At 36.0% G+C, this 12,535-nt stretch overlaps 1 protein-coding gene across 1 annotated transcript; it reads right to left on the bottom strand.

The window, feature by feature from the left end:
- Positions 1-185: 185 nt before the first annotated feature.
- On the bottom strand, positions 186-5,058 carry LOC116254263 (uncharacterized). The gene is made up of 8 exons (XM_031629526.2): positions 4,659-5,058; positions 4,358-4,425; positions 2,835-2,901; positions 2,510-2,664; positions 2,335-2,417; positions 1,876-1,944; positions 693-793; positions 186-595 (listed from the first exon to the last, which is right to left on the bottom strand). Exons 1-8 carry the CDS (start codon positions 4,953-4,955, stop codon positions 293-295), a joined length of 1,143 nt encoding a protein of 380 aa, XP_031485386.1. The 5' UTR covers positions 4,956-5,058; the 3' UTR covers positions 186-292.
- Between the last annotated feature and the right edge of the window lie 7,477 nt (positions 5,059-12,535).

Genomic DNA, 12,535 nt, shown 5'->3' with positions numbered 1-12,535 from the left:
CAATCCTGAAGTGGATGAGACCGACTTTTCACGACAGTAACAGACGGTAGACTTCAGATATTGTTGAAAGAACAGCTCCTGATATTTTAACATTTCCAGCTTTATCAAGCATCAATCTGAATTTTCACGCAAAAATGTGACTAAGAGGTATTTGTAGTAGAAGATTCTCTCATGCTTAATCCAGCTAAATGAATCCAAATAAATGTCACTTCAAATCGTATATCTCAAATTTGTAAGTTACAACAGAGAGAGGGAGAGAGAGAGAGAGAGAGAGAGAGAGAGGGGGGGGGGGCTAAAGATGGTCGATTGGTGTGAACGGAACAGCCTTAGACCTCTTAATCCAATATGCCATAAAAACAGAAATGCAGAATGCTGCCACCGACAAGAGAATGGCAAAGATGTTCACTGCATCTTCCGAGTTAGAGTGACCTGACGAGAGTCTTGTAGCGGAGCTAGTAGATGGTTGGGCAATATCAAGTGGCATCCAGTTACAATTAGCGGAATAGTGTTGGGATCCACTCCATGGTTTCCCGTCCATGGGATACCAGAATGCAACTGCGAAGTTTGATGTCTGACCCATTGTGAATTGTGCGTCCTGCAGTCCTCATTGCAATATCACATGATAAGCACATAACATCCTACTCTTGTTGGTTGGTTCACACACACGCACACACTTCATGCATAGAACTTGCCTGTTGAAGATGGTCCATCGTTCTTAGGGGCCTTGAGAATTCAAAATAATATGTGCCTTTTTGACCATTTGTTGAGTATGGGCTGTCTTCCTCCACAAAACCTAGGGAGAAAAGATGCACATCTTGAGATCAGCATATAAACTCAATGTCTGGACATGCTTTGCAATAGGGAAGTGCAGTACAGTTAAATTCAAGCGATGCTTAACCAAGGATAAGAATAAATTTATCGACTTTCAGAGGATATCTTGAACCAGTAACCAAGAAGTATATAGAAGGAATAGCTCTGATACTGAAGCCAAATCCCAAGACGAACTGCGGGAAGCTTGATGTTGATTGAGTACCACCAGCAACAGCTCAAGTTTCATACTGGTAGTTGTCTATTGCTGTAACTTCTAGACTTCTAGCCAGTCATGATTTTAAATTTTAGAAATCAATGTAATCATTGACTTATTCTTTTTCATACGTTGAAGAAAAAGGTTGATATAGGTGCATCAAATAAATTACAAGTTGGATAAATCATTTCAAATTTAGCCCCTGACCAGCGTTGATCTCTAACATGCAGATTTATGTTGTGAAAGTTATGCAAGCTAGTACCACTGACAAACGGGTATACATAAAAACGTACCGGTTTGGTTCATTACATGGAAAAAGGGACAAACATATTAGCGACCAATGTAGAACATATTTCTGTAATTCTGGATGCAAATGCTATTTTATCAGAAAGAAGAAAAGTACAATCATTCACCAAACCAACTGGCCATAAATCAAACAAGGGCACCAAGAATTAGTTTACTTTGAAAGAAAATTCGGGTCAGTTTAAGGTCAGTTAAGCCTTTCCGATTAAATATGGAGATACATATTTGTCAAATTTAAAGCAGCCTCTAATGAATGGAATAAACATAACAAGATTCAGAAAACCGGGTAATTTTCTTCACAGTTTCTATAGATACAGAAAATTACAAATCCATAGGGTAAATCACATTCTATTATATAACAAAAACAGAGGTAAAAGTGCATGTGCAGAAATTTCTTTGCCCTAAAGGTTGAAAATGAGCAATCAGGGAAAAGTTCCAAGAGTTTTAATATGTCGACTGAACTCAAACTATACTAGCATCTCATATAGACCTTGACATATCTGATAAGTACGCACCAAAAAGGAGAAAAGCTCAAAACGAATGCTTACCAGAGTGAGTGGTAAAACTATCATGCCACCAAGCTCCTTTCCAGTCATTCTGTGCACTAGAAACATTTCCTAGCATTTAAAAGAATAAAAAGCAATCAGTATATTTGGGGTGATACTGCTAATCAAGTTCGCAAATCATTTGGTAAAAAATTTCAAGGGCCCCTAAAATATATCCCCCAGTATCATTTTTCTATGCTTGGACAAAGACAGTTGCTCCATATCACAAGTAGATTAATGTTCATTGAAACGTAAATGGAGCTAGCTACTTTTGGAGATTAAAGAAAAGGTATAGCTGCTTTTCCATCCCAAAGTTTCAGAATGACTAGGACATTTGCAAAATAGTGAATATGACTTGTTAAAACTAAGAATGATGGAGGAACAGCAAACATGATTCAGGATGGCAAATAAAAGTGATAAAGTGCCATGACTATTAATGAATAGAAAACCTGTTGCATTTACCAGAAAGACTACCAGCAGGACCACTTCCATCAAGATATCGACAGTGTGGATTCCATGAGTAGAGGTCCACCAAATGACCAAACCTGTTGGAAGGACAGGAAAAAGGTGATAGGATGAAATAACTATTGAACTAAGCATTGCAACCATAAATGCTTTGTAACGTAATAATAACTACCTGTCTCCCCCAGAACCCTCACTGTTATCTAGATGATTGCCACCATAGAGACGTCCCGGTACAGCAGTTCCAATGGAGAAGTGCATGATGTCAACTTCATGTCCCCGGCATGTTTTGTTGGTACAAGTGCCTGGCATGTCCTCACAGCCACCCATCTTGTGAAATGGTACTTTTGTCAGCTAATATTCCAAAAGAAAGTACTACGACAAACAACCATGGTTAATAAAAAGCTTTCTGGAACTACCTTTTGAAACAAATAAACTAAAATGTGGTAATAGTTAACTCAAGGAAAACAGAAGTGAGAACCACCACTAATGATGCTTACGTTGTGGTATGTAGCATTTTCTCCAATTTGAAACATGAGAGCAACAGATGGACATCGTTTTTGGTCACTGCCGTCAAAACAAGTATGTTTTAGATCAACATGCCAAGAAAAATTAGCTAAAACTGATAGTAAATTCACCTGTATATAGTCTCGCCAGCATCAATATGCACTCATGCACATACATATTAAAAAGTGATAAGAAATATAACACAGATTTATAAGACCATTTTATAGACAATGTTGACCTCCTGTAGGAAATGAAAAGCAAGAGGTTTACCACATGTAGATTCAAACCCAGTATTGACACATGAAACGTTTGACCTCTAAGAACCCATTAGATAAATAATATAAGCTTGCAAGTCAATGTTCTCAGCATGAGACGTTAAGCTCATTAGTTATTTTTTTGAAGGCTAATGTAATAGAATTAATTTCCACCATGTTGAGCTCCATATATTAGAGTTCTGTTTCTCAAGTTTAAACTTTTTACTTTTAATCCCTATTCTCAGAAGCATCTGTGGAAGCTGCGAGATTTCTCCAGGATCCTGGAGAACTTTCAACTGGAACTGGATCAGAACCAAACATAGACGGTAAAATTGCAACTGGAAACTATGCAACCATAGAAAGAAACAAAACTGAGTAAAGTGAAGTTTGAAATGATCGATGGACAAGTATTCAAGCATTCATTTTCAGAACAATTACAGAACAAAAGAAAAATATGGACTTGAATTGATAGGCCAACAGAAGCCAGCTAATCCTTCTTGGTTTCCAGCTTGATAGAGAAACAAGCAAAGTAAGACTAGCTTTTATCCTGAATCAATAGTTTTAACCTGTGTAATTGCTCAAGTACTGTCAAAACCAAAAGAGGAGGGACAAGAGAACTGCATGCTAAATGCCCTTCGCAATAATATTGCAGGAAGCTAACAAAAGTACGTTTTCAAATCCATAAGGCAGGATTAGCATCAAGGACAAAGAGTGAGTTCCGGAAGCTTTAAGCCTCTAACCAATAATTGGCATAAAAAAGAAAAAATCATTAGCAGACAAATATCAAACAAATTCACAAACTCTTTCCAAGCAAAAAACTACTCTACTATCACTTATGCGTTGCTTCTTCCTGAAGGAAATACGATGATAAAACAGAGCAAATACGTTCTATTCAGAATCTTGGGTGGTCACGCAACTTACAGATCCTAGCTATAGCTACCACGAAAAGCATGTAAGAATCAAAGGTAATTGTGCTCCCCAATATTATCGTGCCCCGTAATATTTTCTTTACCATATTTAAGCATTAAGGTACACTATATTATGGTTTGAAAGCCCAGCTTGTGGAGTGCTCGGAATTCGTTGGCAACTCGGCTTCCTCTTGCAAGAACAACTAAGTATAATTTCTAAAACACCTACTTGTCCCCAAAATGTACAACCCAAAAGCCACAAAAGACCAAAGACAAGTTCCCAAGATTCAATTTACAAACACACAAAGTCATAAAGTGTGGAAATCAATACAGGAAAGCATCGAGGGGACTCACCCTTTCTCATATGCATAATCGCCATTAACTTGCAGCATAAAGAAAACGTCTCTACCATCGTGCACAGCCTGGTAGCATTCAATCAGAGACCGTCAAAAGGACACCAATCAAAGCCAAGAACAAGAACTAAGCAAATCAAACTTCAAAGAAAAAGACATATAATCTCTTCAACGCCAGCAATTAAAAAGATAGCCAAAGAAAGACCTAAATCAACAAATAGAATGATCAAGTCCAGTTAAAAAGTGGTCGAGAGAATCTCTCTCTCTCTCTCTCTCTCTCTCTCTCTCTCCCCGCGACCTACCTTGACGTTAACCGATCCTCCCGGATACTGCTTATCCTCGTCTGGATCCAACGCAGGCAGGAGAGGGAAGGAGAACCCATCAACGTCGTTCCAATCGTCAGCGTGGCCGTCGATGTTCATCCCTCCAGCCCAATACTCCGCCTGTATCCGGTACTCAGGATTGGAATCGCAGTGGCCGCCGTCACCTGCATCGTTGTGGCCTTCAACTCTCCTGATCATCACCACCACCACCACCACCATCATCATCATGCGACCCATCATGGCCAATTTAACCACCATGGAGGTCAATCTCTTCATTCCCTTTGAAGGTGGCGGAAGGATGGAGTTCTTCTGTGGTGGCCAACATCAACAGATAGATATACTTGAAAGCCGCCATGGAAGGAGAGGAGGGTCTACTCGAGCAAGCCACAGCACTTCTTCTTGAGTTTTGCAGAAAAAGCCCCAATGTTATACCTTTTTGAGTGATAAAGCCCTTGATTCTTTGGCCGCTTCCAGAAAATAGTTTCTGAGGAATTCAGTTCAATAATTATTTTCCAATCTTATCTTAAAGCGCACGAGCGGTCATAAGAAAATAAACTGACATGCCAAGTAAGAACTCATACACTTCACTAAAAAGGAAAATTTGAGATATCAATCCTTAAAGTGATTAATAAAGGTCATACCACTTGAATAAGAGATGTTAAAAAGTATTTAAATAAAATCTGATCCTTCTAATGTGTATATAAACACTAATTCAACATAAATCAAGTTTAATTCAAATCATTTTTGTAAAAACAACTTGGTACTATTGAATTTTAATGTTAGAAGAGCCAGTCTATTTTTTGACTATTAAACAAATATTATTTAAGCAAATATATGCTTCTTATCAAATCACTCTTGAGATAATATATAATTAAAATATAAAAAAACAATGAATCTAAATATGTGTTTTAATTAAAATATCTTGTACATTGTAGTACCAAATTTTGTTATAAAAGATCAATATTTTTCTCAAAAACAATTTGAGCAAAAAAAGATTCATAAACATAACCTTGTTCAAATTTTTTTAAAAAGAATTTAAGTGGTGTGATTTTTTGAGTCACAACCGTCCAACCATATTTTCCACTTCCTCAAAAAAAAAAAACATGGTGAACTACATAAAAAATATGTGGCAATTTTTTTAATGATACTTACTAACTAAATAATTTGTTTTTTAGCACAACTAAAAAAATATGCTCTTCAAACTAATGTTCCTATGGGGTATTGTAAAACAAAAAAATGCGAGGGATCTATGATGGGTTTGATCCAATGGACAAGACAAGAGTTGGTAGGCATTCAATCTCCATCTAAATTCCTAAGAACATCATTTTCATCGGCTGTAAATAATGGTTCATCGATATATAAGTTAAAGTATAGTAGGGTTCCACCTTAAAGCATCAAAAGTTGACCAAATACTCTAAGATTGTTTAGCAGGAAGAACAATGTGCGAGTGTTTCATGACATGAAATACAAGAACAAGTGTTATATGAATCTACCCCAATTTTAAAGTAGATTCATAAAGATGCTCATTCAAAAATAACAAAAATTTAAGAAACTAGTGTGGACAGTTGCCCACACCAGTCACCATGTAGCTCTGCCAACTAAAGAATATGACAATAAAAAAAAACATGTGAATTATTTATTCACGAATAAAGTTCTAAATTAGCTATTTTAACACAGATTGAATTACGAGCTAGGAACTTGTCTGCAAAACCATTTAGAATGAGGACTATTCTGCAATATGATCTATATGGCATGCCCTCTTATTCTGCAATATGATCTATATGGCATGCCCTCTTCTCCAAATGACTTATTTCCAAAGGGTTGTTATATGTTGTTATCAAATGCCTACAAGTATGGAGTTGACTGTTTTCATTTTAAGGGCTTAAATATTTATCATAATCACAAAAGTAGACTTGCCAAGGGCTGCACAATGAATCGAGTTTGACTCGAATTTGTTTCTCTAAACGTGACTCAAATTCGAACTCATTTATAAATGAGTCAAGCTTAAGTTTAAGTGTATGCTTGAAATGTTAAACGAGTCAAGTTCTAATTGTAAGAACTCGACTTGTTTAAATTCAATTCAGCTCGACTACATAATAAATTTTAAATTATATTGAGAAAATAGTTAGACAAGTAAAAATTAAATGAGTTAAATTAATCAAGTTCGAGTTCGATGTTGTATTGTTGAGTCGAGTTTGAGCTGACCCAACTGGAGCTCAAATTGTAAAAACTCGATTCATCTAAACTTGATTCCACTCGACTATATAATGATTATTAAATTATAACGAAAACATAATCAAACGAGTAGCAACTAAACGAGTTAAACGAGTAGAGCTTGAACTCAACATGGCTTCATAGAGCTTGTTCTGTCAAAGCTCGACTCAGGTTCGAGCTTTTCTTAGTCGAGTTGAGCTCGAGCTAAACTCTGCCGTGTGCAGCTCTCTATAATAGATAAGAAGAGTTGCCAAAAGAAAAGGCGACGGTTTAACATGAACTTTGAAAAAAATAAAGTGTCATTTGCGATTATAACAAAAAAGAAAACCCCCAAATGAAATATTCCACTTTTGCCCATGTTTGAATTTTTATATGGCGTCAAAATCCGATCCCACTTAACGGGATCTGAGTTCCTCTGGCCCCGGACCTCCTATAATAATAAATTGTTTTTTACATTCTCGAGCGAAAAAAAATTATTTAAAAATTATCAATACAAGTTGATTCGATGCGGGTAATTTAAACTTCAGATCGAGACTTTTAAGTTACTTTTTTTTTTTTTATAAACGGACTCGTTTGGGATAAGCATGGGCATCGGGTTTGATACCGACTGATACCTAGTATTCAATTTGATTGAACTCAGGTTCAAACCCTAAAAAATCCAACTCAAGTCGGTCCGATAACCTGTCAGGTCGGTTTGATGGGACTCGATCCGGGTCGATTTATTTATTTATTTATTTAATAATAATATATATTTTATTATTCAAAATATACTTTACTTTTTTATTTTACATTTAAAAATATTTTTTTATTTTACCCCAAGCTAGGATGTTGGGTATCGGGCAGGGCCGGCCCGATGCCCAGGATTCCATGGTGGAAAGAATTTCTGAGGAGGTGTTCAAACAATCGAGCAGTTAAGGATGTGAATGAATCAGATTTTGGATCTAACCGCTTTTTAGAAAATCGGGTATGAAAAAAAAAAATCAATGCACAAATATCATAAATTAGATCAAATTCGGATTTTAGAAGGGACATTCGATTGAATTTGAATTTGAATTTATGTAAATGATCACCAATTCAGTCCAGATATGATTCTAAATAAACATCATGTATCCAATCTCCATAATGCAATTTGAATTCAGTTTAAAAGTCTGATTCAGATTTGGATGTTAATCTAAAAGTTACATTCGAATTGGATTCAGATTGTAAATTCAGACTCGATTTGGACAACGGTACAAATTTCTCAAATTATAATTCAAATCCAAATCCAATATATGAACATTGGAAAACGATACATCATAAGAAGTGTTTTTCATTCGAGCTTGACCTATTGACATCCTAGAGATAGCTTGGGCATGACTTGAGCTAGCTCGACTTGAGTTTGACTTGTCAGTTACATAAATCGAGTTCGAGCTTAAATTTGAGTTTGACTTGTCAGTTACATAAACTGAAACTTGATTAAACTCGAGCATACACAATTAGAACTAGGGTTGTTCAATGAGTCAAGCCAATTCAAACTTATAAAATATCACCACTCATGCTCAGTCAGGTTTTAATTCACGAGCTCAAACCAAATGAACTCAAGCACGGAGCAGCGGCGGAGTCGGAATAAATAATTGGAGGGGCATCTGTTTATAAACATTTATATTTGGAGGAGCACCTTTTTATAAACATTTATATTTGGAGGGGCACCTATATATTTATAGAAGTAAACATTAAATTTTTCAATGTAAAAAATAAATGAATTTTAAAGAGCTGATGTGGGCAGTTGCCCACATGTGGCTACGCCACTGGCACCGAGAAGTCGAGGTCACGCTGAACATGTAAAACTCCAAAGTTAGAACCAAATATTATATGAGTCTAGCCTGATTGACCATTAGATTCTTCGAGTGCGCAAAAGCCACACGAAGAAGGGCCAAAGACTCCCCATTCTCCTCCTCCAGTATTTAGGGCTGCTTCAAAACCTAAGTGAACCTGTAGACACCGGTTAACTCGTAGTATTGCAATGCTACCATGCTACAATTCAGAGGAATAACGCCCAGAGTAATCAAACCGATGACTTGGAGCTTTGGCATAAAAACAATTGATTCAAAAAAGAAAGTAGAATCAAGAATTTCTTTCGCGAATTTCATCACTTATTTTTCAAGTGAGTTGGGTTTTCTACCGCTCGACAAAAGGCCAAAGGTCCCACTCAACCCCTTATCCTCATAGGGTATAAGGCATAATTTTGGTGCCTCGGGGGTGCCACCCCTGTCGTGTTTCAACTTGCATGTGAGTAATAAGTTTAACACAGAGGGTTGATGCAACATGGATTCAAAATAGGATCCGACCTACTGCCAGCCTTCACTCCAACCATTGCATCAACCCTCTTAGAGATTAGTAAGGCTGTGCACCAGGCTGGCCCCCGGCGAGTACCCGTCAGGCCGGCCTAGTTGGGCCCGATAAGCTCGGGTGGACTCTATAATTTTTTAAATATTTATGTTATTAATTTATATACATAATATTTATTACTATTAATTATATTTATATATTATTTTATATAAAAAATAAATTTTTAAATTTAATCAGGTTGGGTTCAAGTTTAAATAGTCGGGCAAGCCTGAGCCCAGGTTTCGGGTGTCGTGAGGCTTGGGAATTAGTATTACATATTTCGGGTGAGCAAGGGGTATTAATCCCATCGCCCGAAAAAGGCCCGAAGGCCCCCCCATTCCCCCTGCCTCCGGGGTCCTGAGCTGCGTCGGTGTCAGCGATAGCAACGGTGCACCCTTCAGCTTAGATGCCGTGCCCTACCGCCTTAAGACACAAGAACATAACGCCCACAGGAATCGAACTAGAGACCTGCCTTAGTACAGGCTCCTAGCTCAACCAGCTACGCTATGCCCCTTGAGGCTATTACATATTTCAAGGCACTTGTTTGCTGCTTAAATTTGGCAAAAAACAGACAAAACGTGCTTTTGAAAATCAAGTCATTTTATATCGTCTAACGACAGTCAAATTATGTTAAACAAGAGTGACTTAAGAGACATGCATTTGGGAATTTAATTCTTAAACAGACGTGAAAATATAATTTCTAAAAGTTTGGCTGTGTCGACCGTTCAACTTATATTAAATGGAAATCTTATATTTTGTTCCGTCCATTTCTGCAAGAGAAAAAAAAAACAAAATATATAAACTTTATATGCAGTAAGATTTCATTCCAAGAGAGCATCCAAAGTTTGAATTCAGATGAATAAGTTGAGTATGATAGAAATTTAGGGAAAATACAGGAGACGCGAGTTCTGATATTGAATCAGATCACAGAAAGTGATTGGAGCAGAACAGATCTGAAAATGAAGAGCTAGATCCAAATGAAGGAGATCTGGATCATGTGAGATCTAGAACTCGCTCAAGGGATGCTCATAGCCCAAAGCATCCCACTTTTTTTTTTCTTTCGCGCTTCATATTTCGGAGAAAAACCTCTGTTTCTCTCTCTTCTCTTTTTTGTCCTCTCTCTAGAAAAGAGAATTTTCTATAGGATTTCTCCCCACTTCTACGTTATCTCATATTGGTAACGAAGAAAATGGAAGCATGAAGTTGGATCTAAAATATGAGACTTTGGTGGTGAACGAAGTTCATTAATAAAATGGTGGACCAAAAAAAAATACAAAAAAATTACTCGTTATCTTTTTTACTTTGTTTTTTTGTTTTTCATAACCGTTCATTATGATAGATGAGACGGTTTTAATTAAGTTTGGACATCAGGCCCAGCTAAAACCAGATGAGCCCAGCAACCCGATTAAATTAAAAATATATTTTATATAATAAAATAATATAAATATATAATCGTAATAAAATATTGTATTTATATATAAATATTAATAAAATAAATGTTAAAAAAATTATCGAACCAACTCGATGCCTTCTAGGTATCCACCAACAATCGGGCTCGATAACCAGCCTTAATCTTAATTAAATTGATAAGTTACTTTATATATATAAATCTTAATTAAATTGATAAGTTACTTTATATATATATATATATATATATTTTGTAAAACCGACTTGTTCCATCTGCAAAAGAAAGGATTGAGAAGTCCTTTTCTTTCTTTGACTACCGACATCTCTATTTGAGTAAGTTGAAGAGACCAATAACGAGGAATGACATATTGGAATTGACGTTTCCTTGTAGAACTCCGTGATTGTGCTTCTCAGGGTCCGACCAATGTGACACATATCATTTCCAAAACATTTCCTTCTTCCTTCAACCCATTAAAGCGTCCTAAAATCATTATTGAGGCTAAGAAAATGTGCAAGTACCCGGCTTCAAATCATGGAGATTCTCTCTCTCTCTCTATCTCTCTCTCTCTCTCTCTCTCTCTCTATATATATATATATATATAATAATGAGTCGAATCTTTATGTTTTGTGGTTTCTAACATCTCACAACACACTACATGCATGTATATTGGGTGTTGTGTTTGATCAAACCTGCTTAATATATATATATATATATATATATATATATATATATATATATATATATATTGAGTTAGGTTTCATAGTTTCTAGCATCTCACAACACACACTACTTGATGCATTTATATTGGGTGGTGTGTTTAATCACACCCGCTTAATGCATAGTAGTAACGAAACTCAAAAGGACTAGAGAGTTTCATCTCCTCCAACATCCAATTGAAGTTTAAAAACAAGGATATCTCATGATAATAAAAAAGACAAGGTTGTCTTTGATTAACATGGATCTAAGATTATCACTGCGGATCCGAGATCCCCGGCGACCACCTTCCCTTTTTTTTATTTCAAATATACACTTTTTACATTAAAGTATGTTTCTAAAATCCGCTTTGGTATAGATGTTAAAATCAAATTTCAAACCCAACCTAAGTGTTTTTTTTTTTTTTCTTTCTCTCTCTTGTTTCTCCTTGATATTCACACCAAAACTAACCTGCTTTTTCTCTCTCTGGAAAAAGAACATTGAAAAGGAACTGTTCTTTTCTTTCATTCAGTACAGCAGATTGTCCCCATGTTTTAAATAAATATACTTCTTGTTAATCATATACCTATAATGAATAATTAACAAATCTAAAGTGCTTTCTTAATTTTTGCATAAACAATGTAACCTTAGACACGCGATCAATTATTTCCTCCCTTTCCATTAGCAGCGTTAAATGTAGCCTTTAAAACCCTACCAGCTCCTTTTCTTTTGCTTCTCTTATTCTGGGTTGAGGTCTTGGAATAATTTATACACAAGGGTTGCCAATTGATCAACGGATCAAATTGAAATCAGATATACTCTTAACATATCCACTCTTTCGGATATTCACAAGTTCGAATTCAAATTCCAATATGAACAAAGAAATCTCATATCAGAATTTAAATCTGAATCTGAATTCGATTGTGACATTCATATCTAAATCTGAATTCGAAGTTTGAACCGAATTTGGCTAGAGCATTAGATATAGAGTAAATGAATTCAATCTGAATTTGAATTAGATCGGATATTTATGTACATCCAAATCTGAATTCAAATCCAATCTGATTTCTTGATCGGACATTAATTTTTGGAAACGATTCGGTTGGATATCCAATACAAAATAAATATATTAACATCGTTAGAAACATCCAAAATATCAAAATCATTAAACCAC

The sequence above is a fragment of the Nymphaea colorata genome, chromosome 5, assembly GCF_008831285.2.
Source record: "Nymphaea colorata isolate Beijing-Zhang1983 chromosome 5, ASM883128v2, whole genome shotgun sequence".
Taxonomy (NCBI): domain Eukaryota; kingdom Viridiplantae; phylum Streptophyta; class Magnoliopsida; order Nymphaeales; family Nymphaeaceae; genus Nymphaea; species Nymphaea colorata.
The sequence above is the reverse complement of the archived record's forward strand: the minus strand, read 5'-3'. Positions and strand labels throughout refer to the sequence as shown.